Source organism: Grampus griseus (assembly GCF_964374135.1).
Source record: "Grampus griseus genome assembly, chromosome: 12".
NCBI lineage: Eukaryota > Metazoa > Chordata > Mammalia > Artiodactyla > Delphinidae > Grampus > Grampus griseus.
In genome coordinates, this window is record NC_139006.1 from 38840431 (window position 1) to 38867188 (window position 26758).

Sequence of the window (26758 nt, forward strand, 5' to 3'; positions counted from 1 at the left end):
ACAATTGCAAAATATATTCTTTTCAAGCACACATAGAACATTTACAAAGGTGTCCCCAAATACAAGTCCTAAAGCAAGTCTCCACAAACATCTAAGGAATGATACCACAAGTGCTCTCTGATCACAATGCAATTATACTAGAAATGAATAATCCACAAAAGTCTAAGTAGAAAATGCCCAGATGTTTGGAAATTTTAAAAATCTGTTTTACATAAACCATGAGAAATCACACTTAAGAAAACCACAAGGTGGGTGAACCTGCCCTACCAGATATCAACACTTATTGTAAAACCACAGTAACGTGTGATATTGGTTCAGGGATAGACAAATAGACCAATGGGACAGAACAATGACACAAAACAGAGTGCCCAGGGACTTCCCTCGTGGTCCAGTGGTTACGACTCCGCACTCCCAATGCAGGGGGCCTGGGTTCGATATCTGGTCAGGGAACTAGATCCCACATGCCGCAACTAAAAGATCCCGCACGAGGCAACGAAGATCCCGAGTGCCGCAACTAAGACCCGGCACAGCCAAATAAATAAATAAATGTCGGAAAAAAACAAAACAAAACAGAGTGCCCAGAATCAGGCTCACGTTTATGGTCAACTGGTTTATGATATACAATACCATAGCTGGGAAAATAGATTTTTTAAAGAAATAGTGCTGGGACAACTGGATATCATATGGGGAAAATAGTGAAACCGGATTCCTACCTCGAACCATATACGAAAGCAAATGCCAAATGGACTGATCATAGATATAAAATGTAAAAGGTAAAACGTAACCTACAGAAGATTAGTATGTACAGATTATATTATTAAAATCCTACAAATCAATAAAATAGCCAATCAAAGGAAAAACAGACAAGAAATTTGAACAAGCTCATCACAAAAAAAAGGAGGAAAAGAGATGAAAGGAGAAAGAAATCCAAAAAGGCAATGGAAAACCACCACAATGGGCTAAAATTTAAAAGTCTGAGAATTCTGGGAATTCCCTGGCAGTCCAGTGGTTAGGACTCCATGCTTCCATTGCAGGGGGCACAGGTTCCATCCCTGGAACTAAGATCCCACAAGCTGCATGACAGGCCCCCCCCAAAAAGTCTGAGAATTCAAAGAATGTAAGTAATTTGCTGCCAGTGGCAGTATTAACTGCACAAACACTTTAGAGAACAGGCCAAGAGAGCAACCAACCCACAATGAAATAGATGGAATGAAGGATCCCAAAAGGAACCCTGAAGGTAGTGTGGGTGGGTTAGAGAAGGGATTGGACCTGCTGTTTGAGTACAAAAAATAATAGTCGGGCATGTGACATGGGGTTGGGGACATTGGGGAGAAAAATTGCCCTAACATCTTAGGAAATTAAGCAAAAGAAAAGTGAGGCAATTACTAACTCCATGAAAAAGTGAAAAGGGGGATATAGTTTCAGAAAAATACTTAGCTCGGCAGTAAACAATATTTACATAGTTATAGTACCACTCACTATTGGCTTAAACAATTTGAAATGTAACTCTATTAAGGTATATGGGGAAGAAAGCAGGAGAGCCAATTCTCAACTATGGAGGCAAAAAGTCAATAACATCTGAAGTTGATCAATCAAAATATAGAAGTTATTGCATACCACCAAAACTATGGAGCTAGATATAAAGAAAACAGCTAGGACAGTGAAAGTGGCAGCTCCTGGAGAAAGGTACTGGGAGATGGGGAAAGGTGAGGAGTGGGATGATATTCAACACTGTATGGCTTTTAGTGCAATTTGACTTTAATAACAATGTACATGTATTACTTTGAAATTTTTGAGAAAGTTCTCCACTTTTATTGCATTTCTGTCCATTTATCCTGACACTCAACAGGTCAGGCATATAAAGGTTTTAACCATTTTTTAAATTTAGAATGCGCATACAATGTATTTTAAAATCTCACCAAAATGGAAATTCTGAAAATAATTTATCCCAATTTACTCAATAGGTCAAAGAAAATGAGAACAAAAAGAATCTAGAATCTAGAAATGCCTGAGAATATAATCTGAAATACAAAAAATTTAAACTCACAGGAATACTATTCATAGAGATTTTTACTGAACTACTAAACATCTGAAACTTTAACATGTCAATAACTGAACCCCTAATCTTGCCTCCTAAACCTAAAGCTTCCAAAGGATTTTCCCCCTCATCTCAGTAAATGACATGTTCATCCTTAATTGTTTAGAACAAAGCCTTGGAGTCAACCCCAACTTTTCTCTTAAACTTCATATCCACTCAAGCCATCATTAACTCACCTACCTTCAAAACACATCCAAAATCTGACCACTTAGCATCTCAACCACTATCACCCTGGTCCAAGCTATCACTATCCCTCACCTGGATTTCTGCAACAGCTTCCTAATTGGTAACTGTGCCTTCAGCCTTGTTCCTCCCTCCCCTGCATCCCCCGCCCCCTTCAGCTTCTTACACAAAACAGCCAAGGTAGTCCTTTTAAAATTTAAGTCAGGCTCCATTATTTCTCTGCTCAAAACCTTTCAGTGACTTCCCATCTCAATCAGAGCAAAAGCAAAGGCTCATATTAACTATTAACTACTTCCTAGTTTTTCCCCTGGTCACTCTGCTCCAGTTTTCTTGGCCCCCTTGCTATCCCTTGACTGCATTAATCATATTCCCACCTGAGACTAATAAGTGTTCCAGGCAGAAGGAATAGCTCTGCTTTCAAATAACTGATAACTTTTCTGTTCCAGAATGCAGCAAAAAAACAAGTTACCCAAAATAATACAAAATTTGTCTTGATAACAAAACTAGTGTGCACATGTGCATGTGCACACACACACTACACACACATTTCTAATCTCATATACAAAAAGATACACGAAAGCCTTAAATTAAAACAAGTTAGCATTTTTAACACAACATGGGCATAGCCAAGTGGTCCACCACTACCAAGTAAAATTGATAAAAGGAACACAGAGATGACTGAATTTTAGGAATTCTATTAATACATGACATCAACCAGTCAAATAAAAACAACTACCCTATCACCTCAATGTAACCACCCCCATGCCCACCAGAAAAACACTTCTTAAAATCAAACAGCCTTTTTTCTATACAACCCTAGGACTATTTTGCCCAACATGCTTTTGATATTTCATACATCATTGGAAACTTCTAGCCATCTCAAGGTGTAGTAATTCTGTCAAAAGATTTACTGCAGAATTCAGCTCAGGACACCTCTCAATTCCAAAATAATTTACTTAAGGTCTATTTCCCCAACTACTTCAAAAGTCTCTTCAGTTCCATAAAACACTGGTACAAATTCAGAAAGCCATCCAACCAGCTGGAAAAGATTTTGCTTCTGAGATCACAGGACAACTTTTCAGCAGTCCTCAGTTTGAACCTGGCATAAAGCAAAGACTAAAAGGTCTATCAATAGCATCATTTTTCTAACACCGAAGACCTTCAATTTGCACAGATCCAGTCTCAAAGGCCCTAGAAGTCATGCACATCCATCAACCAAATGCAAGCTCCTCATATCGGTTATCATTTCCTTTATTATCTTCCTCCTGACTCTATTTCCACAGTGGATCTCACTCTTTCTTAACCCTCTCCTTTGGAAGCCCACATAAACCCTTTCCCAGTGAAAATATGAATCTTGAGGTCATCCTGGATCATTCACGTGGGCCCTAAATCCAGCGACAAGTATCCTTATAAGAGACACTCATAGGGAGACAAACACAGAAAGTAGAAAACAATGTGAAAACAGGCAGAGATTGGGGGTCTGTGCTCACGAGCCCAAGAATGCAAGGGCAGCCACCAGAAGTTGGACAAGGCCAAAAACAAACTCCTCTCTAAAACCTATGAAGAGAGCATAGCCATGCCTACATCTTGATTTCTGACTCTGGGCATCTAAAACCGTGAGAAAATAAATTTTTGTTGTTTTAAGCCATTAAGTTTGTGGTAATTTGTTACAGAAGACACAGGAAACTAATACACCTCCTAAGCAGGCTGTATCACATCAAGGGACCTACAGTGTTCCCAGCACAGCAGTTTCATCTCACATGCAAAATTTTTTCCACTTTTCTTTTAAGGTTTATGCCATTCTGCTCTTATACCTTCTTTCTTCACTATAGTAATCTATTGATCACCAAAAACTCTTCAAGCATAATCTTCTCAAACCGAACTATTACAAACATCATAGGTTTTAAAATTCACATGAATGACCATAGGTTCTTAATCGCCTAAACTCTGATAACCTACCAATTCTTAGTCCATTTCAACTACACAATCCTTTTGCCACATCCAAGAGATAAGAGAAATATTCACTGAAAATCTGAGTCTGGTGGCTTGTCAAGTTCATAACCCCTTTCTGAAAATTCACCATGCCGACACGTACCTGCTTTAAAAAAAAAAAAAAAGTGCGGGCCCTTAGGTAGTTCATAAATAGTTATATCCTGAAACTCCTGCCCCTATGCCCCCAAAGAGATTACTGACCGAAGAGCAGCCAACATGCAAGGTTTCCAATCTCACCACTACTAACATTTTGGAGCAAATAAAATCTTTGCGGGGGGTGGGGTGCTGGTGGTGGTGGTGTTTGTCTTGAGCATGGAGGGTATTTAACAGCAGCATCCCTGATGTGTACCTGCTAGATACCAGGAGCACCTTCCCCTCAGTTCTGACAATCAAATATATCTTCAGACAATGCCAAGTATTCCCTGGGAGGCAAAAATCATCCCTGGTTGAACATCTGGCTTACCTCGTTTTAATTCCCCCAGAGGAAATTTCTCAGCAACCTTCTGAGTCCTGAATTATCTTCAGGTTTCTATAAGGTCTAGTGTTTGGTGATTCCTGTTTTTTCCTTGCACAAGATCTGGCTCTACAAATAGTCTTCTCTTCCTTATTTCTCTGTGTATCCTGCCAATCCATTCACACACTATTTAGGGTAATCCAAGTATTTCTCACCTTCTAAAACGCCCAATTAATACTTACAGACTAAAAAGCATTTTAAAGAACATAAACTAATTACCACTAACCAAAAACATATAAAATGTCACAACTGAAGCAACAATAAACCATTAACAGAATGCAACAAAAACACACACAGTAATACAAGGTATCGTCCCTAATAAATTTTTCCAAACATTCAAAGACAAATTCTCTCTATTACACTAGATTTATAATAGATATTCAGTAAAACTCAACATTATTCTCAACATTATTAGTTAAAACTCTAAAAAAGACAGACATGGACAATTTAATTTTTTTAATTCTCTTCTTCCACTGGCCTCTTAACAAATTAACATTCCCCAAGTGTTGTTCTCTTACCACAAAAGACACACATTAGATAATTTCATCTATACTCATACTTTCGATTACTATCTGTAAGCCATTAACATACAAATGAATATCCCCAACACAATTTCCATCCCTAGTGATACTCAGATATCCAACAACATACTGGACATGTCCATCCTGATGTCTTAAAGGCACCTTAAACTCAACTATCTAACAGTCAGGTCATTCCACTATGTCTGTTCTCCACAATTTATGATACTACCATCCACCCACATCAAGAAAATAAAACCAAAAAAAAAAAAAAATTTACATGACAGCAACGATGACAACAGTAGCATTTACATTAGCAAAAATATCAAAAATAGCCCAAATGTCCAAAGGAGAAAAAAACAAAATGCCAAGGTAGAATTTTGATAGTCATTAGAAATAAGAAGTACATAAATTGCATAAAGTAATTTTGTAAGAAAGAGATAAATTAATGTGTCATATATAAGTATTCTAACACAAAGAAAACACACTGAAAGAATACACACTAAAATATCAATAGTACTTACCTGTAGGGTGGTAAAAGATGGAGATGAAAGGGTATACAAAGAATTTTTTAAAATACCTTCCCATTTTACTTATACGTTTATGCAATGTTTGAATCTTTCACATCAAAAAAGAATGTACTTATCAGTCGTGAAATAAATAACTATATAGGGCTTCCTTGGTGGTGCAGTAGTTGAGAATTCACCTGCCAATGAAGGGGATACGGGTTTGAGCCCTGGTCCGGGAAGATCCAACATGCCGCGTAGCAACTAAGCCTGTGCGCCACAACTACAGAGCCTGCACTCAAGAGCCTGTGAGCCACAATTACTGAAGCCCGCGTGCCTAGAGCCCGTGCTCCGCAACAAGAGAAGCCACCACAATGAGAAGCCCGCACACTGCAAGGAAGAGTAGCCCCCGCTCGCCACAACTAGAGAAAAGCCCACGCGCACAGCAATGAAGACCCAACGCAGCCAAAAATAAATAAATAAATTTATACATATAAAAAAAACTATATTGTGTTTATATCTATGTAAAATATATCGGGAAAGGTCAAAAGTGAAACTGGATGTCTACACAATAACCTGTACACAAATGTTCAAAGCAGCATTATTCATAACAGCCAAAAAGTGGGCATAACCCAACTGTCTATGAACTAACGAATGGATAAATAAAATGTGGTATGTCCATATAATGGAATATTATATTTAGCCATAAACAGGAATGAAGTACTGATACATGTTACAACATGGTTTAACCTTAAAAACATTATGCTAAGTAAAAGAAGCTAGTCACAAAATGCCACGTGTTGTTTGATTCCATTTATCTGAGATGTCCAGAACAAACAAATCTTCAAAAAAAGAAAGCAGATTGATGGTAGTAAGTGGGCAGAGGAAAAAAAAAAAGGAATAACATGTTAGTATAGGTATTTTCATCATTTTTGGAATGATGAAAATATGCTAAAATTAGTGGTAATGGTTGCACAACTCTGAATATACTGAAAACCCCAGAGTTGTATTCTATAAGGGGTGATTTTATCTCCATAAAGCTATTACCAAAAAAGTGAATCTGAAATGAAACAGACTTTAATATGCATCAGGCTTTTTAAATAAACCTAAATTTGTCTTATGAAAATTATCTATTTTTGTTTTTGAAGAAAAATTTCATTTAGTGACCATGGTCACAACAAAGTTTCAAATACTAGTTGAAATGATTTAACAAAATAAAACAAATTTCCATGTCAACAGGATTATCTTCATTAACACTACTAGTATTTATTTAATAACTCAATTTTCTGATGGGTTAATATAGTCTAAAACAATATATTTTAAACATAAACAGTGACAGATGCTAGGGATCAGCATATTTTCTATCTCAAATACCTTACAGATAAATTATCTAGGTATTATATATCTTCTAAAGTGGAACTATATCTGCATTATAAAGGATACGTCAGAAAGACTGTACTGGGCTTCCCTGGTGGCGCAGTGGTTGAGAGTCCGCCTGCCAATGAAGGGACACGGGTTCGTGCCCTGGTCCGGGAAGATCCCACGTGCCGCGGAGCGGCTGGGCCCGTGAGCCATGGCCGATGAGCCTGCGCATTCGGAGCCTGTGCTCCGCAACGGGAGAAGCCACAACAGTGAGAGGCCCGTGTACCGCAAAAAAAAAAAAAAAAAAAAAAGAAGAAAGACTGTACTATCTGTAGGGAAAAAAATAAGTTAAATTATACTTGCCTTTCTCTTAACCATCACTAAAGATGATACAATAGAAATATTTCCTCATATAAAGTCCTTAGAACAGTTCCTGGCACATCATAAGCATTTATTAATTTACTGATATAATATTTTTGATGAAAAGAAAACATGAAAAAAAATATTTACCTTAGTTACTCATTTCACTTAACTAATTATCAACTCTATTTCCATATTACCTTTATCCCTTTCAGCTTCAATAATTACATTAATTCTAAACTATTAAATTATTTACATTAAAGCAGCAGTTCTCAAAGTGTGGTACAGGGACCATGGGGATTCCAGAGACCCATTCAGGGGGTTCATGGGATCAAAATCATACACAGGTAAAAGATCAATTCAAAGCACAAACAGACCAATGAAATTTAATGCAACATTGTGTGAAAAGTATATAGATACAGTTTCAGATTCCACATTGCAACTAATCTTTAAGAAATTACCACTTGTTGGGACTTCCCTGGTGGTCCAGTGGGTAAGACTCAGTGATCCCAAATGCAGGGGGCCCAGGTTCAATCCCTGGTCAGGGAACTAGATCCCACATGCATGCCACAACTAAGAGCCCACATGCAACTAAAAAAGGATCGGGTACGCTGCAAGGAAGATCCCACGTGCTACAACTAAGACCTGGTGCAGCCAAAATAAATAAATATCAAGAGGAAAAAAAAAAAACCCTTTATTTAAAAAAAAAAGGCAATTACCACTTGTTGAGTTTTGTTGTAGAGTCAAAGAAGAGTATCACAATTATCTGAAAATGTTATTAAAGTACTCCTCCCAACACACTGGTGTGAAGCTAGATTTTCTTCATATGCTTCAACCAGAACAACATATAAAGATTGAATGCTGAAGCTGATAAGAGAATCCAGCTGTCTTCTATTAGGCCAAACATTAAAGAGATTTACAAAAATGTAAAACAGTTGCCATTCTTTCACTAATTTTTTTTGTTTTGGAAAATAGTTTTTCATTTAAAAAGTTATTTATATTAACCTGCAATTAGTTTATTATTTTTCAATGAATTAATAAATATACTTGTTAATTTCAAATACAATAACTGTGAATAGATATAACCCACATAAAACAAAAGCTATTTGGAGTCCTACATAATTTTAAGAATGTAAAGGGATCCTGACCAAAAAGTCTGAGGCCACTATATTAAAGTAATACTTAAGGGAATTCCCTGGCAGTCCAGTGGTTAAGACTCCACCCTTTCACTGCCGAGGCCAGGGTTCCATCCCAGGTAGGGCAACTAAGATCCTGCAAGCTGCGAGGTGAGGCCAAAAATAAATAAATTAATTAAATAAAAATTAAAGTAATACTTAAAACCCCATTTTTAATTTATATTCTGAGTTTTATCTCTCATGAGTCTCACATATGAAGCCATAAATCTTTAAAGTAAGCTGAAGAGCGCAGATGACATAAATCTTGATTTCTTCAGGTGTACTAAAATGAAGTTAAGCTTAAGATGTAGCTCCCTCAAAAAAGACAGGATGGTCAAGTAAACAGAATGATGTTATTGTCAAAAGTAACCACAGTATGCAGAAATAGAGCCAAAGAACTTTCGCTGTGCCAACAAAAAGGGATGCACAGAAAAACACTGAAGGCTGAGCTTCAGAGGGGTTAACAGAGCCCTTAATTGAATTATGTATGGTAACAATTTTACTGGAGTTGGTTTCTACCTACCATCTAAACTTCTGATCACCTTCAGCTGAGGTTATTCAAATTACTCAACATGTAACATAAATCTGCTAACAAAACTCACGAAAAAATATTTATTAAAAAAATCCATTGTGCAATGCTAGTCTCCTTCATTATTAGAATAATTACAGTCAGCTTTGTGCTGTGATGAATTACCAGGCTAAAAAGGGCCATCCAGCAAAAGAGGTTAATGACATCCATTAATTAGGGTCCTTTTTCAGTTCTTCTGGAAGCATAATTTACTGGTTTAAAGGCCTAGCACAAAATCTTGTTTGGGTCTGATGTTAAAAAAAACTACTTTTTAACTACAGAATTATAATACTAATCAACGAGAAATGACAGCATATTTTCTTTACCCGGGAATTAGTAAGGTGGGCAGAAGCTCATAACATAAGGGAGGTTTTGTTCTAAGAAGGGTACTTCCAAAGACACACATCTGACCTAAGGGGCATACACTGCATTCTGCCCAAAAGGGGGAAGTGTCTGTTACAGCTTTCTCATTTCTGCACATGCTCTAGGTCTGAATTTGCAGATTCCAAATTAAGCACTTTTTATCCCACTCTCATTTCTAATTCCACGGTGAGATTTTTTAAAGTTTTTCAAATTAAAAAAGTTCCATTGGTATTGATGCCTTGTGTAAAGCAGAAACTAAGGACTTAATCAGAAGAGGCTGAATATAACATAATTCACGGCATCCAAAATGTTTGAAATTGAAATTGTGTTTTACCTTTTTTTTTTTTTAAATAACGTTTAGGTGAGGAAAAAACAAAGCACACCGACATCCCACTCTTCCACTAAGTAGCATTCTTTTACGGGTTTCTGTTAAGGCTATTTACTGAAACATCGTTTGATAATACTATTCAAATATTGTGTGCTGCAACTACTTCCTGCTAAAAGAATCCCTTTTCAGCTACGGAAGGCTACCCGAAAACAAGATGCACAGTACTTCTAAAACCTCAAGGATATAACTCCTTCCTCCTCCCCCGCCCCCACTCCTGGAAAATACCGTCCGTGCGGGTTTTCAAAACAAAACATTTGGGGATGAGGGAGGGGGAGGTTAAGGGTGTGGGAGTGGCAATGTTCTCCAATTTTTGGAGTTGCTATCTCTCCCATTCTGCCCGAGAAAAACAAACCCCCGTTATAAAACAATCTTAAGAATAGTGATCAAAATCGAGGACCCAATTCCCTTCTGCTCGCATCTATCTCTACAAACTTCACTATGCCCCTCAACACACCCAATTTCTACTCCAGAGCAGCCCTCCCTGCGCCCAGACAGTCCTGTCCAACCAGAACCACACTATGACCTTGGACCCGGGCCACCGCTCCCCTCCCAGTCTAAGGGCCGTGAGGCCAGGATCCTCACATCCCGCCCAGCAGACTGCAGAGGCCTCAGGGTTCACGCAGGGTCAGCGGGGGGCGACGGGCAGGGGAGCGAGCCGCAGGACCGCAGCTCCGCCAGGGCTGGAACGGCGGGTTCGGGGGAGACGCACGGAAGGAAAGACGCCGGGGGTGGGGACGAGGCAGGGCAACCTGCGGGCCGGCGCCGACACCTCCCCGTCCGCCGCAAAAGGCTGCACGCCACCTCGGGGTCTCCGGAAGCCCGCGCGGCCGCCTGGGGAGCCCCGGCCTGACCCCGTGCTCGGCCACGGCCCCTTACTACCGCTGACCACCCAGCGGGCCGCGGCAGGTGATGCGGCGACTGGGCAGCCGAGCCGCGCAGGTTGGTTACCTGCCTCAGGCGACCGCGCCTCCGAGCCGCCCACTCCCTCCCAGGGGCGCCAGGAGCCGGGACCCGAGGAGTAGGAAGGGCGTGCGAGGCAGCACGACACAGAGGGGCGGACAGGAAGGGGGAGAAGCGTCCGGCTCTCCGGAGGGGCTGGCAACAGGGAGGCGAGGACGCTGGCGACGCGACAGCAGGCGGCGGGGCGGTCGGGACGCTACCGTACCTTCCTCGCTCCGGGCCAAGGGTCCGACGAGAGCTAGCAGACCGCCTCACATCCGGGTATCGGGAGACACTCAGCTGCTTCTGCCGCCACCACCGCCTCTCCCGCGGCGCAGCAACGCCAAACTTCCGGCGACGACGGCTACGCCTCGCCCGTCAGATGGGAGTTACCTGGGACCGTCTTGGGCGCGCTTGCGCAACGCTCCTTTTCTGCCTGAACCGGCTCAGCTGACGTGCCCAGAAGATGAAGATGGCCGCCACGCTCGTTGCGTGTCACGCAGTTTTTCACCCCGGCCCGGACTGCTGGGCGTCGGGGAAAGACGAGCCAGCGTCGGACCGCAGCGCAGGCGCGGTGGGAGGCCTCGCGTGCGCGCACCGCGGGTGGGCGCCTCTCCGGCTAGCGGCAGACTCTTCCCTTTACCCGCTCGTCTCTTGGAGTAAAGCCACGTACGCCCCCAGCGGTGGTGGTTTGTCTTGAAAATCCGTCGCCACCGGTTCTTCTGTTGGTTGCAGGTACTGCTCTCTGCGACTTTCAGTTCAGATACCTCTAATCCTCGACAGGGGCCAATGTAAAGAAAAGGGTGGACGATTGACCCTTCTCTCTTTTTCCCGGCACTGCACTCCAGCGCCTCCCCAAAATGCAGGGCTTCAGCGTCTCCTTGCACACTTTCCTCCCTGGGCATCAGAGCACGAGAGTCGACAAGAAATTGTAGAAAGTTCCACCACGTTTAGTCATGGCGGGTGTTCAAAGCTTTGACTCTTAGAGACCTCCAATGATAGAATCCAGGGTTCTCGCACTAGGATTCTTGGTTCTACCCTGCTTTTGAACACGCCCTCTGTGCTACTCTTTCCTTATTTGCAGAACTGTGAGGATGGGCAAATGGGTGCTCTTGCCCTTGAGAATCTGAAGAGAGGTTCTCCACTTCCGGCCCTCCTTTTTTGAAGCCAAGTCCAGCCAAAATGTGCTCTAAGTTTGTGAAGCCTGATGTTTTTATGAGAATACATCTTCCACAAAACTTTATTGAGCTGCCTGTCAGTTTAGTTTGGGGAGGTTCTGTGGTTTAAAAACCAAAATGAGAAGTATTGGTGGGTGAAGCCATTGGTCACATCACCATACCTTGTGTTATGGCAAAAACCTGTCTTCCCCCCCGCCCATCCCCAGTGCCTGATACTTTCATTTGTCCCTTGTTCAACACAAGTTTAAACAAGTCCAGTTATACGGGGATTTTTTTTTTCCCAGTAGTAAGTACTAGAGTACTAAACAATCATCATCAACTGGTTGGTTGAATCGGAGGATGTGGAACTGGGGATATGGAGGGGCGACTGTAAGTTATGCATGGATTTTCCACTGAGCAGAGTCTCTGTGCCCCTAACGCCAGAGTTGTTCAGGGGTCAGCAATATACTTTAATGGCATATACCAAACGGCTTAAATTGGGGAAAAACTCAGGAGTAGACTGCCAACGTGATTAAAGCTGGTTATCTACTGTTGATAGAATATCTGACCTATATTTGCCTTCACCTTCAGATTGTCAGACAATTGGTGGGATTTCTCTTTGTGTGTAAACCACTTTATCTGTAGTAACTCAAATTCTGGCATACACATATACACAAACCATATTTACAAGTTTCCATTTCCAAAAAATGGGCCTCTGCTTTTTTTTTAAAGATGTTGGGGTAGGAGTTAATTAATTAATTAATTTTTGCTGTGTTGTGTCTTCGTTTCTGTGCGAGAGCTTTCTCTAGTTGTGGCAAGTGGGGGCCACTCTTCATCGCGGCGCGCGGGCCTCTATCACGGCCTCTCTTTTTGCGGAGCACAGGCCCCAGACGCGCAGGCTCAGTAGTTGTGGCTCACGGGCCCAGTTGCTCCGCGGCATGTGGGATCCTCCCAGACCAGGGCTCAAACCCGTGTCCCCTGCATTAGCAGGCAGATTCTCAACCACTGCGCCACCAGGGAAGCCCTTTTTTTTTTTTTTTAATATTTATTTATTTGGCTGCGTCTGGTCTTAGTTACAGCATGCGGGATCTTTTAGCTGCTGCATGCGAGATCTAGTTCCCTGACCAGGGATGGTACCTGGGCCCCCTGCATTGGGAGCATGGAGTCTTAACCACTGGACCACCAGGGAAGTCCCAGGGCCTCTCTGCTCCTGAGTAATCTATTCCACTATACTTGTATTGGCCACAGTCAGGAGCGTTGGAATCTTTACAAATGTCACACCATATGAAATCATATGTATTTATTTTTGATACATAAGGAATTCATATTTGATGTATAATTCCTGTCTGCAATTTGTTCTAGGTTTTCTTTTCTAAAACTAAATACAATCAGGTGTTTAAGCATGCTGTGAAAATATAAAATAGTTTGCTTTTACAATACTGTATTATACACTTCAGAGTTGGGTCATTTGATTTGTTGTTTACTAAAAAATAATCATGATCCAGTGAATAAATTATCTTGCTTGACTGAGCTTTCAAAGATCATATAAGCTGACAGCGAATTTATCCTAGTAAAAATAGAGGCTTCCATTCCCGAGAGCTCTTGAGAAAGTCCCCGGGGGGGAGAGCTGTGATTGGTTAATCTTTTGCCATGTGCACATGCTAAAAACAAATGCTGTGGCCTAAATGATGCATCTTGGTGCTGAACATTATGGTTCTGTAAATTTGTGAAGTTCTTTTTCAGAACCCTACACAAGAAACATAAGCCCCTACTTGTAAATTCTTTTGCCAAACTTAAAATTGTGAATGTAATCTGGATTTGTTTAAAATGTTTGCTTTCCTTGCTCACTCCAAATTGCAGAACGTACTTTTTTGCGCATGCTTATCATTAACACATCTACTTCTAAAAACTACTGATGGAATGGTTGTATTGCCCCACATGTTGCATTCTCATTTCCTTGTTCCTTTTCTTTCTTATGACCAATCTAAATGCCTGTAATATATAAAACCTCAGCTAACTCCAAGAAGACAGAGTAGTCTCACTTTCAGACTGACCCTCCTGCTAGCAGCAAATAATGGCTTTTCTGTTGTTGCTCCATTCTTGATGACTTTATTTCAGGACTCTTGACAGTTTTATACTATGAGAGAATAAAAATCCTAAAAAATTTTCAAGCTAGAAAATAAAAACAAAGAAAAATTATAGCAATTTGGTCCACATTGGATCACCAGGAGATTATTAGGAACTGTTCGGAAGACAGGGGGATAGATGTTGAGAAGGCAGCACACATATGTCCATTACAGTCTTGCTACTCAAATTGAGATCCATGGAATAGGAGCATCTTCATCAACTGAAAGCTTGTTAGAAGTGCAGAATTTCAGACCCCATACCAATGGAATCAGAATTTTCATTCTAATATTTCCTCCAGTTGAGTCCTATGCACATTAATGTTTGATGAGAATTGCCTCACAACATTCAAGAATTCTAATGACCAGGGATGAAGTCCAAGCTGGAGATACAAATTAAAGCCGTAGTTTTGGAGATCACCTAGGCTAAAGGAGAAAGTATCCATTAGAGAAGCATAACATGATCTCTGGATCTCTGGGCACTGTGGGGAACCCTTCTGAGGTTTGTGACCAGAATTTAAAGTGAAAATAATCAGTTAAATTGTGTGATTTTTCTGGACTTCTCTGGAGGCGCAGTGGTTAAGAATCCGCCTGCCAATGCAGGGGACACGGGTTCGAGCCCTGGTCTGGGAAGGTCCCACATGCTGCGGAGCAGCTAAGCCTGTGTGCCACAACTACTGAAGCCCGCGCGCCTAGAGCCCGTGCTCCACAACAAGAGAAGCCACCGCAATGAGAAGCCCGCGCACCACAACGAAGAGTAGCCCCCGCTCGCCACAACTAGAGAAAGCCCGCGCGCAGCAGCAGAGACCCAACGAAGCCAAAAATAAATAAAATTAAATTTTTAAAAAGTTGACATAGGGCTTCTCTGGTGGCGCAGTGGTTGAGAGTCCGCCTGCCGATGCAGGGCACACGGGTTCGTGCCCCGGTCCAGGAAGATCCCACATGCCGCGGAGCGGCTGCGCCCGTGAGCTATGGCCGCTGAGCCTGCGCGTCCGGAGCCTGTTGCCCCGCAACGGGAGAGGCCACAACAGTGAGAGGCCCGAGTACCGCAAAAAAAAAAAAAAAAAAAAGTTGACATAAAAAAAAATTGTGTGATTTTTTTCAGGCACGTTAAGTAATGTTGAGGTTCCTGGTGTTGGAGCAGAGTTAGCATAATCCTCTGGACTTCTCCCAGAACTTCCTTTCATTGAGTAAATTTCGTGCTGCTGAATACACGGAGCCCTGCCATGCCCGCTAATGGGATTTAATCTCCTCAAATTTCCCTCTTACCGGAAGTTTCCTCCTAAAGCAAACCCCCTCAGCAGTTGCAAGGCACACCTCCAGCCGCCAGGGGCCGCAGTGGCGCTTCTCACGGCCGGAAGGGAGAGCTCAAGGGTGGTCTCGGCGTTTCCGCCGTGCGTCCGCACCGGTACGCGCGCTCTTTACGTCGGAACCCTGGGAGTAAGTGTTTCCGGCCATTCATATTCGTAGCCGGTCGGCGCTCAGTTGTTGGGTTTTGTTCGCTATCCGACCGAAACGGTGACGGCGCCGCTAGGATGAAGCTCGTGAGGTGAGGAAGTGACCAGGCGGGGTGAGGGACTGTGAGGGGACAGTCTGAACGGTGTGGGCCGGGAGCGGGAGGCTGGGCTGCCCCAGAGGCTGGAGGCGCGAAAGCCGCGTGTGCGCGCGGCCTGCTAACGGCCTCCGGCGCCCGCCGCTCCCGTCCCATCTTGGCCGCGCCGCCGCGGCCGCTCGGACCTGGGCTTCAGACTGGGTCGCGCGGGGATCCCCCGTATTTTCCAAGAAGTGGAGGTAAAGGCCGGGCCAGGTTTTCCCACCCAGAGTCTTCGAGGCCGTAGAGGTGCAGCGCCAGGCTTACAAGCTACTCCCGGTGACTTACCGACTTTCATTTTGAGTAGAACTTGTGCTCTAGTCTGGGTTGCGTTTCTGGCTCGTCTCAGCCTCAGGAACCGGCAAATATAACTAGGTCCACGCTCCCTGAGAATGTGGGAGACATAAAAATACTACTGCGTAAGTAGTTTAAGTTAAATGCGTTTTTCGCGATGAAACTACCATCACACTTAAAAGAGTACTTAGAAGCTGTAGGAGTTTATCTGGAAATAATGAAACCTAATTCCGAAATGTTTCAAATCAGGGATGGACTTTAGATTCCGTAAGTTTATCCTATCACTTCTTTTCCCCCCCTTGTTGTTACTTACTAGACTTAACGTTATTCAACCGACATTTCCCCTTAAAATAGGACTTTGCTTTAGGAAAAAAAAGTCTCCCAACGTGGGACAGAATCTATTTTCTGTATATTTTGACTGATTACACAGATAATCGAGATTTCTTCTGGTTCATTTCTGTGTTTAAATTTGGCCGGTTAGCTGAGCCTACTGAAAACTTGTTTACTGATTGGAGTAATTCATTCTAAACTACTTGCAAATAGATTGGGGTTTGGTGTTTTTCCTTGAGGCTGAGAGCTTGCAGCATAGAAGCAGAGGTTTCTAATAACCCAGCCGGCAGTCACAAACTAGGATTGTCAGTGTTATTGGGCACCTGTTACACTGTGCTCTCATAATGTATGCATTTTTTTTTTCGACACAGAGTCCCTGCCTTGTTGGAGCTTTATGTTTTGTGGTGAAGGTAGACAAGTAGATAGTTTCTAGTATGTTTGAAATATCATATAAAATCCTTATTGTTATATTCAGGGTGGAGTTTGTAGAGAGGGCATTTAAGGTTAACTTTTTGTCCATTTTTTTCTTACAGTTTTATTGAGATGTAATTGGCGTACGACACTGTATAACTTTAAGGTATACAGCATAATTATTTGATTTACATCCATCACGAAGTGATTAACACAATAAGTTTAGTGAGCATCCATCGTCTCATATAGGTACAAAATAAAAGAAATAGACAAAAATTTTTTTCTTGTGATGCGGACTCAAGATTTACTCTCTTAACTTTCATATATAACATACAGCAGTGTTAATTATATTTATCATGTTGTACATTACATCCCTAATACTTATTTATCTTATAACTGGAAGACTTTGTCCATTTTTATTTGAAGTATAACTTTGGGGGGAAACATCTCAGAATTTAAAGTTTATTTTTTCAGTTTCTCAATACCTGCCAGTCTGAATCTGTAGTTAAGTTTTATGTCATACTCTTTGGAATCAGTTTGTCTCATTTAAAGATAGTCTGTGTTGTGACGGAATTTTCCTATAAATTTTAATGGCTGTACTGAATCCTATTCTGTGTCTCACACTATAGAAATAAAATTTCTAATAACTGGAGAATGTGTTTTACGCCAGGAAAAATGGGTGTTTGTCTAACTGGTTTGCGGTTTTGGTTGACTTTGTTATTTCTTTATCTCAGTTGGTGACACTGTTATACTGTCTCCCTAACCAAAAACCTGGGAGTCGTCTTTGACTTCTTCCTCTTGATAATCCTGATAATCTGATAAGTTGCTAGGTTTTGGCAAATTTACCTACCTAATATAAGTATCTTTCACTATCCCATTCTCTTTGATTTTTGAATTTAATAGTGTGAGTTTGGATAGCATTTCAGTGCTATACTGAAGGAGATACCATTTTATCTGAATATCTGAGTATTATCTGAATATTTTAAGTTACAGTATTATCTGAATATCTTAAGTTAAGTTACTGTAATGGACATATGTGTGCTTATCTGAATATCTCTAAGTATCTTTCACTATCCCGTTCTCTTTGATTTTTGAAGTTAATAGTGTGAGTTCGGATACCATTTCAGTGCTATACTGAATGATACCATTTTATCTGAATATTTGAGTATTATCTGAATATCTTAAGTTACAGTAAGCAGAAAGAATTCAGGTAGTGAAGGATTCATCAGAAAATAATTTGAATTTGCTTGGTTCCTTGGCTCGGATAACTGTTTATTTCTCCTACCCTCAGTACACCTTCCTTGCCACTCCAGTCGACACCACTAAGCTGTTCAGCCTCCCTTTTCTTCCCACCCGTGTTCTTTAATCTCACTTCTTAAAGTAAATATCTCATAACAGTGAAATTCAGTGTGCATTTCCCAATTTTGAAAAATGTATACACCTGTGAAACCCAAACTGCTGCCTGGATAGTGAACTTCTGGACTCTGTTCTGTTTCATTGACCTATTTGTAGTTCCTGTGTCTTGATTACTTTAATCTATCTATTGCTCTAGCCACCTAATTTGTCTTCCGATGTGGCACTCCACTCCATTGATGAAAAGCCTTCAGTAGTTCTCCTAGGGGAATTCTTTAACAGAGCTTGGGCATTCCATGAAAGGAACCTCTTCCCTACTCATTTTCTTGGACTTAGTATTCTATCAGTAATACCTATAATTTCTGTGTACCTTGTGCTGTTTCTTACTATATCTTTGCTCTAGTCTCTCTTTGCTGCATATTTCCAACTTTTCAGACTTACTAGAAGTCCACTAAGATCTGACTCCTTCCTACCCATGCTACATTATATTCATGGTAAGAACCTGTGCATATCTCCGTTGTGATTTAAATTTACGTAATTACTTAAAAAAAAAATCTTTCATGTGTCTGTTCTTCCTTACAGAGTTTGAGCTCCTTGGGGGCCTAGTCTTACTCATTTTTAATCATTACCAAGCACAGTGGCTACCATATAATATATAATGATAAATACTATTTATCAAAGAAATATTCTTGGACTTAATAAAATGTATTTTGATTGTTTCAGAGGTTTTCTTACTTTCTGGTTTTCCTTTTATTTCCGTATGGTAGACTGCTTGATTAATAAAGTATTTTATTTTTACTTGAATCCTGCCTGTTTCTAAAAATGATTTGAAAGAAGTTTTATAAAAGTAGAAGTTATTACTGGATGGGACAATTAAAGTAAAAACAAATTTTAAATTGATAATGGGAAGAAACCATTCGGTGAAAATTCTAGGCTAATATAGTTATATTAAATTTGAGCTAAGTTAAAGAATTCTTATCTGGTGAAATAAAGCATTACCAATTCATTAAGAGAGACTTTTTTTCTTGACAGCAAATATGGAAAGGGAAGGGATTCAACACACAGTTTTTTCTTTGTATGAGAACAAGTTTGGGACTTGTCTTATGCAAGACCAAGTAATTTCCCCTTTTTTGATGGCTGTCTATACCACTTCAAAAGTTGTATTTTAAGCCTGATTTCCCTTTAATCATTGAAACATTTTAGCCAACTTATTCAGTGCCTGTTACAATCCAGGATTAGATATAAAGTTCATGATTCTTAACCTCAAGGATAGACTAGTTGGGGAGAAAGTAGGTAATCTTAACATTTAGTGTGATCGGGTATACAAAGTACATACTATAGACCAGAAATTTTGAATATGAGTTGTATATTAGATCATACTGTAGGATTATTGTTCATTTTTCTAGATGTGATTGTGGTGTTATGGTTATGTGGTAGAATGTCCTCATGAGAAAATGCATGCTGAAGTGACTGCAGTTTACTTTCAGATAATGTGGTGACAGTGTAAGTGGGGCGGGAGGGGCACACACAAATGGTAACATTTTCATAGTGTGTGAACCCTTCAGCTTCCTCTGCAATATTTCATAATAAAAAGTTGGAGAACAGAAGAATAGATGAAGTGGGGAATGGATGACTATTCAGTAAATGTTATTGAAGCACCTGGCTATCCAACTTGGGAAAATCATAAAGGCCACTTCCTACCTCACATTGCACAGAAAAGAGATGAATTCTAGGTGGATTAAAACTCTAAATGTAACAGTAGAAGAAAATAAGAGACTTTTTATAATCTTGGGATGGGAATCATCTTTCTAAACAAATTACATACCCAAGAAGGATTCATAAATTTAACAACATAAAAATGAAAAAAAATTGTATGGCTAAAGAAAACCATGAACTTGAATTGCTGTGGCAAACTGATAGAAAATAAAAGAAGAATTCGACCTAATTGGAGTTGTGAATAATGTGAATAGGAAAATAACAGAAGAAATACAGATTTCCTGTATTCATGAAGAATTATTCAACAAGTGATAGGGAAAAGCAAATTGCCTTTTTTCCCCTATCAAATTGACCAAAACAAGATTGGTGACAGTTAGTGTTGGTGAGGATTTGCATAAATGAATTTGGTGGGGGTTTGCATAAATGTCTCTAAATGCTAAATGAGAACTAAAAGTTACAGAAGCCATTATAGTATGGCCCAGTTTCTGTAAAAGTAAATTTTATGTAAATGCTTATGTTTGCATATAAAATGGTCTAGAATATCCCCACATGCCTGGAGGAGGGTTAGAAAAGGAGACTTTTACCTTATTTATACATATACAATAAGAGTATAATCTTTTAATACCAATTATAATGTATCATTTTTTTCAGTTTCATTGAGATATAATTGACATACAACACTGTAAGTTTAAGGTGTACAGGATAATGACTTACATAAGCTGTGAAATGATTACCACAGTAAGTTTGTTAACATCCATCATCTCATATGTATACAAAAGAAAAGAAAAAAATGGCTTTTTTTCTCATGAGAACTTTAAGGATCTAGTCTCTTAGCAGTTTTCAAATATACCATACAGCAGTATTAACTATAGCCATCATGTTGTACATTACATCTCCAATACTTACTGTCTTATAATTGGAAGCTTGTGTTTTTTGAGCACTTTTATCCATGTAATTTCTTGATTTCAGTTTTGTGGCTTACAGTGACTTCAGGATCTATATGCATGGATCAGAGGTTAAGCTGTATAATGGCTTAGAGAATCAGAAATGTCCAAGTGGCAATTTCTGTTACTGTGCTTTCATAAATGTTAAGGGTATCATTCAGGGAAAGCTGAAATGGTTATGCAAGCTATTAACAGGAATTGGTGCAGATAGCATCCATAGTAGGTTTTCAGCATCTAGAAATTTCACCCTTTGGCTTAATAATAATAATAAACATGTTTTTGAAGTGTTAAAAGTGAAAATTTATCATTTTATTCCTATTGTCTTTATAGATTTTTGATGAAATTGAGTCACGAAACTGTAACCATTGAATTAAAGAATGGAACACAGGTCCATGGAACAATCACAGGTATGGAGGTTGGACTGCGTTTGTAACACTTTTTATTTCCTATCTCTTTCACCTACAGGCCAGAATTCTTTGGTTAATGAATGTTTTATATAGTACAAATCTCATTCCTTTTGTCTGGATTATTTCACTGACCTTCTTATTTAAGCCTCACCTTAAGTTCTTATGCTAAGACCAGACTGGATTCCCCAGGTTATCCTATGTGTGACCACTGTTTTCCTGCTTTATGCCTTTTCTACTTTTGCCTGTACGTGTCCCCTGGAATGTTGCATCTTACAAAACACATATTACTTGTATCAGAATTTTGTGTCCCCTGTTAGATTGTAAAGTCCTTGAAGATAGAGGATGGAGTTTCCATGTCTGATTATCCTGGGTAAAAAATATGTGGGAAATGGGAAGGGGGTGTTGAGGAACCATAATTTTATCTAAGCATAACATATTAGACTATTATATTTGTCTTTTTTCTTAGGTGTCTAACTCTTTAATGATATTGTATGTATGATATGTAGTTTTATATTTAAAGCCACTGTGATTCTTCACTAATAGTAGCTGCTGCCCCCAAAAAGGGCAAATTTTTAAAAGAATTGATGAAAGAAAATGCTATCTTAGCATATGGTACCATTCTACTCTCTGAAATATTTAAATTGTAAATTTATAAATAATTTTTTAACATGTAGATCCAGCATCTGAGTAAACGAGAAATATATAGTATTAAACTGATAATATTTGTGAGTCCACCAAAACTTTGCAACACCAATTGCTATGAAAGGAAATCTGTATAGTTTAAGGTTTTGATACAGTCTGATCATATCTGAGGAAATGTAATTTCTGTCCTGTTAAAATTCCGTGATTTTAAACAGTGATTTAGTCTGCTCTTTTCTGAGCTCTGTGTTGCATGTTGTAGAGGAAGCAGAGTGTTCTTTTTTTTTTTTTGCTGTACGCGGGCCTCTCACTGTTGTGGCCTCTCCCGTTGCGGAGCACGGGCTCCGGACACACAGGCTTAGCGGCCATGGCTCATGGACCTAGCTGCTCCACGGCATGTGGGATCTTCCCGGACCGGGGCACGAACCTGTGTCCCCTGCATTGGCAGGCAGACTCTGAACCACTGCGCCACCAGGGAAGCCCTCTTCCTGCTTTTTAGGAATTCAAAATCTAGTGATGGAAGACACTCACAAAAGTAATATAATGTAAGGTTTGCCTCACATACAGTAGGCACTTAATAAATGATGTCCCAGGAGGAAAATTTAGTAAATTGGGGGAGCAAAATCGAGTAAAAATCCAATTCCCTCCCCCAGTGACAACCACTGTTTCAAGTTTCTTATATCCTGAATATATATTTTAGTCCTCACAATAGGGATAATCATACTATCTACCATAAGGACATTGAGGATTAAACTGAAATGCCTTAGCATGCAGTTCCTGGAACATAGAAAGAGATCATAAATCTTTTGGTTTTTTTCCCCCTCTCCCTCGTTGTATCAAGTTCCCCAACAAGATGGAATGTATCAAAAGTCTATTAATTTTGGGAAAGAAGAGTACAGAAGATTAGTAAACAACAAGCTAAGGAAAAATCTAGTGAAGGAAAGATTTCTGATTTATACAGACATAATTACCAGTTGTAGAACAGATAATACTCTTCTATAACATCGTACTAACAGTGGCTTGATAGATTAATTGGTTGCCTTCCTTATTATGCTAATAACTGTCCTCTTTTTTCCCTCCAGGTGTAGATGTCAGCATGAATACACATCTTAAAGCTGTGAAAATGACCCTGAAGAACAGAGAACCTGTACAGCTGGAAACACTGAGTATTCGAGGAAATAACATTCGATATTTTATTCTGCCAGACAGCTTACCTCTGGATACACTTCTCGTGGATGTTGAACCAAAGGTGAAGTCTAAGAAAAGGGAAGCTGGTAAGTTTGAAGGATTATAAACATTTTTGTGTCTGGCGTATTTATGCCCTAATCTGCTATTCAAAATATGTTTATATTTGCAAACAACACGGGTTGGTTGGTTTGTTTTAATTGCCTCTACTTGCCATGAGTACATATAGTGTTTCTTACAGTTCCTGGTATTGCTATTCAAAAGACTGATGTTCTTACTTCCTGTCCCTTTGTGCATGGCCTGGTCCCCTAATCCCTGCACACTTTGGAAAATTCGGAGATTGAGTCTTATTTTTTTAAATAAATTTATTTATTTATATTTATTTATTTATTTTTGGCTGCACTGGGTATTTGTTGCTGCGTGCGGGCTTTCTCTAGTTGCTGTGAGCGGGAGCTACTCTTCATTGTGGTGTGTGGGCTTCTCATTGCAGTGTTTTCTCTTGTTGTGGAGCACAGCCTCTAGGCGTGCAGGCTTCAGTAGTTGTAGCATGCGGGCTCAGTAGTTGTGGCTCACGGGCTCTAGAGCACAGGCTCAGTAGTTGTGGCACACAGGCTTAGTTGCTCCGAGGGCTGTGGGATCTTCCTGGACCAGGGATCGAACCCGTGTTTCCTGCATTTGCAGGTGGGTTCTTAACCACTGCGCCACTAGCGAAGCCCAGAGATTGACTCATTATTCCTGATATTCTGAAATTTTTTAATGACTTAGCATTTTGTCCACTGTTGTTCTGGGTACTTGGTGGACCCTTTCAGTATGGATATTCTTGCCATTTAGAGCTAAGAAATTTACTTGTGTAATGATAAATTTCTTCTGTTTTGCTTGTTCTGTTCTTTCTTCCAGGAATTCTTAATAATTGGATCTTCTGACTGATTCCTTCTGAGTCTTTTCTTTTATTTTTCCTCTCTCTTTGTCTTTTATTCTGTACTTGGTGTTGTTTTCTCTGGTTTCTCTTTTTATTTGATCTCTTAGTTTGGTCTTTATGTTGAAGGTTTTACTATAGTATCTTGCATTTTGGCCATCTGTTTAAGAAGGACTCTGAAAAGAGAACTTCTGGGAATGGAGGCTGGACTCCTTAGAGGGTGGGTTCAAAGTAAGTTGGCTTCCCCACTGAGGAGACCTAAAATTTCAGGATCTGGAAGTCTTTTCTGGAGCTGGTTTTCTCAGAAAAAGATTCTAGTCACCTACTGTGGGAGATATATGTCTGGCAGCCAGCATTATAGGAGAAGGGCAGGAGAAAGGGGCTGATACTAAACAATGATTTTGAGGCTTTTCCTTCCACTCACACTAAGAAATATATTGTACTTTGCATCATGACCTATTCATACATATAAATGAAACAAAAGCTTCAGGAAGAATTTAGTCTTAATACATGCAGATGCCCTTAAGCTTCCTATCGTATTCTCTTTCAGTTAAAAAAAAAAAAAAATTCAGGTTGTAACACATAGCTTGAAAAACACTGACTTGATCCCCCTGTTCCTTCCCTCCAGCTCTGTGACTTTTGCTGCCATCCACTTTGCAGGTGTTTTCAAATCCGAAGCCTTTCTGCTTCAAGGTCTTTGGGTTAATTTTATCTTTTCTCTCCTACCTACCTGTCAGGGAAATAATCATTAGCTTTGCAAGGTGGAGAAGAGGACTAGCCAATCTACTGCTCTGCATAAGGATTGTCAACCCCCCCCCCCCATGTTTTCAGCCCCCTGCCTCATCATCTCACCCCTGGCTTCCAAGGTCCTAGGTCTTTTAGAAGTTATTCTTCCTTTACTAAACATTTGTAGGTTTCAGTCTATTTTCTGACTTAAAAAATTGTTGAAATCTTTCAACCACTGTGTTTTTTCAGCATTTGTTTTTTCCCCCTTATGGATATTTGCCATTTTTATTCCTTTTCTATCATGAATAGTACTTCAGAGGGAATTGGAGATAAGTGTGGTTAATCTGCCTTGTTTTAAGAGAAGTGCTAGACTTACTCTGTTGCTTTGAATGGTAAGACTAGGAACAATTGGTAGAAATGTGAAGATTTTTAAAATATTCATAGATGTCTGAAAATGAAAAGTTCACAGCTAGGATGACCAGGTAACAAGGATATTGTTACTGGATTAAAGTACTAGGTTATGATTGGATCAGATGACTTAAGATTCTGAAAAGTCATGAAGTTGTTACTTGATGTAATATATTTTAAGTTTTCTTGGCATGAATTAACTAACTTGGATTCTATACAGTAACAGAAACATCTGGTGCATAGTGTTTGTGTTCTGTTCCGTTAGTATTATATCTTTTTCATCTTGTGTGAGGTTCAAATCATTTTTATTTTATTTTGTGGTGAATTTGAGGCACGATACAAAGAAAAAATATTTTAAAACTTGATGAATTTCTCAGTAAATAAAGTCAAATGAAACAAATATTTAGGTATTAGTAGGCCATCAATTCTTGGTTCTGTATGATAAACTGTCGGGAAAGGGTGACTGAGGTTACATTTGAGAGAAGCTGAATTAAACTTTTCTTTACTGTAGGTGCTGTTTGTGGTGGCCAGGTAACATCAGCACAGAAGAGAATTTCCTTTACTTTGTTTCTCTCTTCCCTCAGTTGCAGGAAGAGGCCGAGGCCGAGGAAGAGGAAGAGGACGTGGCCGAGGAAGAGGAAGAGGGGGTCCTAGGCGATAATATCTCTCAAGACTACTATTTCAAAGTAGTAGGTATTATGGGATATTTTCTGTACAGGTTTTGTTGTTTATGGCAGGCAAGGAAGAGGAAGAGGACATGGCCAGGGCAGAGGAAGAGGGGGTCCTAAGCGATATTGTCTCTCAAGATTACTGTTTCCAAGTGATAGGTACTATGGGATATTTTTTGTACAGGTTTTGTTTGTTTATAACAGACGAAGAGGAAGACGTGGCAGAGGAAGACTACGTGGCTAAGTTAGAAGACGGTGCCTAAGCAAATTGTGTCTCTCAAGATTATGATTTTAAAGTGATCGATGCCCCGGGTGCTTTTTGTACAGGCTTTGTTTGTTTGTGGCAGTTTTTAATAAACATAAATGTAGGACAGAGTTGTCTATTGACTATATCATATTAAGTTTTAATAGTTCATATATATATTCATGATACAAACACAATAAGAGCTAAGCGTTACTACTAGGCAGTCTCAGAATAATTCCAATCTTAGATCAGGCTTTTAATTTTTTGAACTAAAATATTTCTTTTATGAATATTTGTAGAATATACACCTTTTTATTTCACATGCACTGACTATGCGTTTTGTTTTTTTTAACATCTTTATTGGAATATAATTGCTTTACAATGGTGTGTTAGTTTCTGCTTTATAACAAAGTGTATCAGTTATACATATACATACGTTCCAATATCTCTTCCCTCTTGCGTGTCCCTCCCTCCCACTATGCGTTTTATTGTTTTACCTTGACTCCATTCTGTGGAACCTTCCTACAGGTGAAATAAGTTCTTTTTGGTACCTCAGAAACTAAAGACCTATGGAATTAGGTCTAAAATTGATTCTCCTTTCCTGAGTTTTATTCCATGGAGACTTAGGTTCTTAGTAAAAGGTGATGATCATCTTCTAAATTAAGAAGTCATTGCCTTTG

The 26758-nt window shown here is 39.9% G+C and overlaps 2 protein-coding genes across 10 annotated transcripts in view; one reads left to right on the forward strand and one right to left on the reverse strand.

Annotated features, from left to right (window-relative positions):
* The window catches only part of ESCO1 (establishment of sister chromatid cohesion N-acetyltransferase 1), a 72144-nt gene extending 60811 nt beyond the window's left edge, over positions 1–11333 (reverse strand). For 2 of the 4 annotated variants that reach the window (XR_014297507.1, XM_082667352.1), the window contains exon 1: positions 11193–11333. The gene's annotated coding sequence lies outside the window, so the exon portion shown is untranslated. Of the gene's footprint in view, positions 1–5829; positions 5954–11192 lie in introns of those variants that run through there. The other 2 variants (XM_082667355.1, XM_082667353.1) reach the window with 2 other exon arrangements.
* A 231-nt stretch (positions 11334–11564) lies between these two features.
* Positions 11565–26209, forward strand: SNRPD1 (small nuclear ribonucleoprotein D1 polypeptide). Of its 6 annotated transcripts, none has more exons than XM_082667362.1 (5): positions 11565–11701; positions 21216–21292; positions 23014–23205; positions 25751–25855; positions 26019–26209. In XM_082667362.1, the coding sequence occupies exons 2-4, from the start codon at positions 21223–21225 to the stop codon at positions 25825–25827; spliced, it is 339 nt and encodes a 112-aa protein (XP_082523488.1). In that variant the 5' UTR covers positions 11565–11701; positions 21216–21222; the 3' UTR covers positions 25828–25855; positions 26019–26209. The 6 variants fall into 6 exon arrangements, with proteins under 6 accessions (XP_082523488.1, XP_082523485.1, XP_082523487.1 ...); XM_082667359.1 differs by lacking the exon at positions 11565–11701 and adding an exon at positions 15668–15795 and having other exon boundaries at positions 25751–25859; XM_082667361.1 differs by lacking the exon at positions 11565–11701 and adding an exon at positions 15668–15795 and having other exon boundaries at positions 25751–25859; positions 26039–26209.
* Positions 26210–26758: the final 549 nt, after the last annotated feature.

Excerpts from the sequence above, each read along its gene's own strand:
- SNRPD1 (XM_082667359.1), top strand. Across the intron at positions 21,293-23,013 it reads GGTCCATGGAACAATCACAG|GTGTAGATGTCAGCATGAAT; the intron begins GTATGGAGGTTG and ends TTTTCCCTCCAG. Across the intron at positions 23,206-25,750 it reads GTCTAAGAAAAGGGAAGCTG|TTGCAGGAAGAGGCCGAGGC; the intron begins GTAAGTTTGAAG and ends CTCTTCCCTCAG.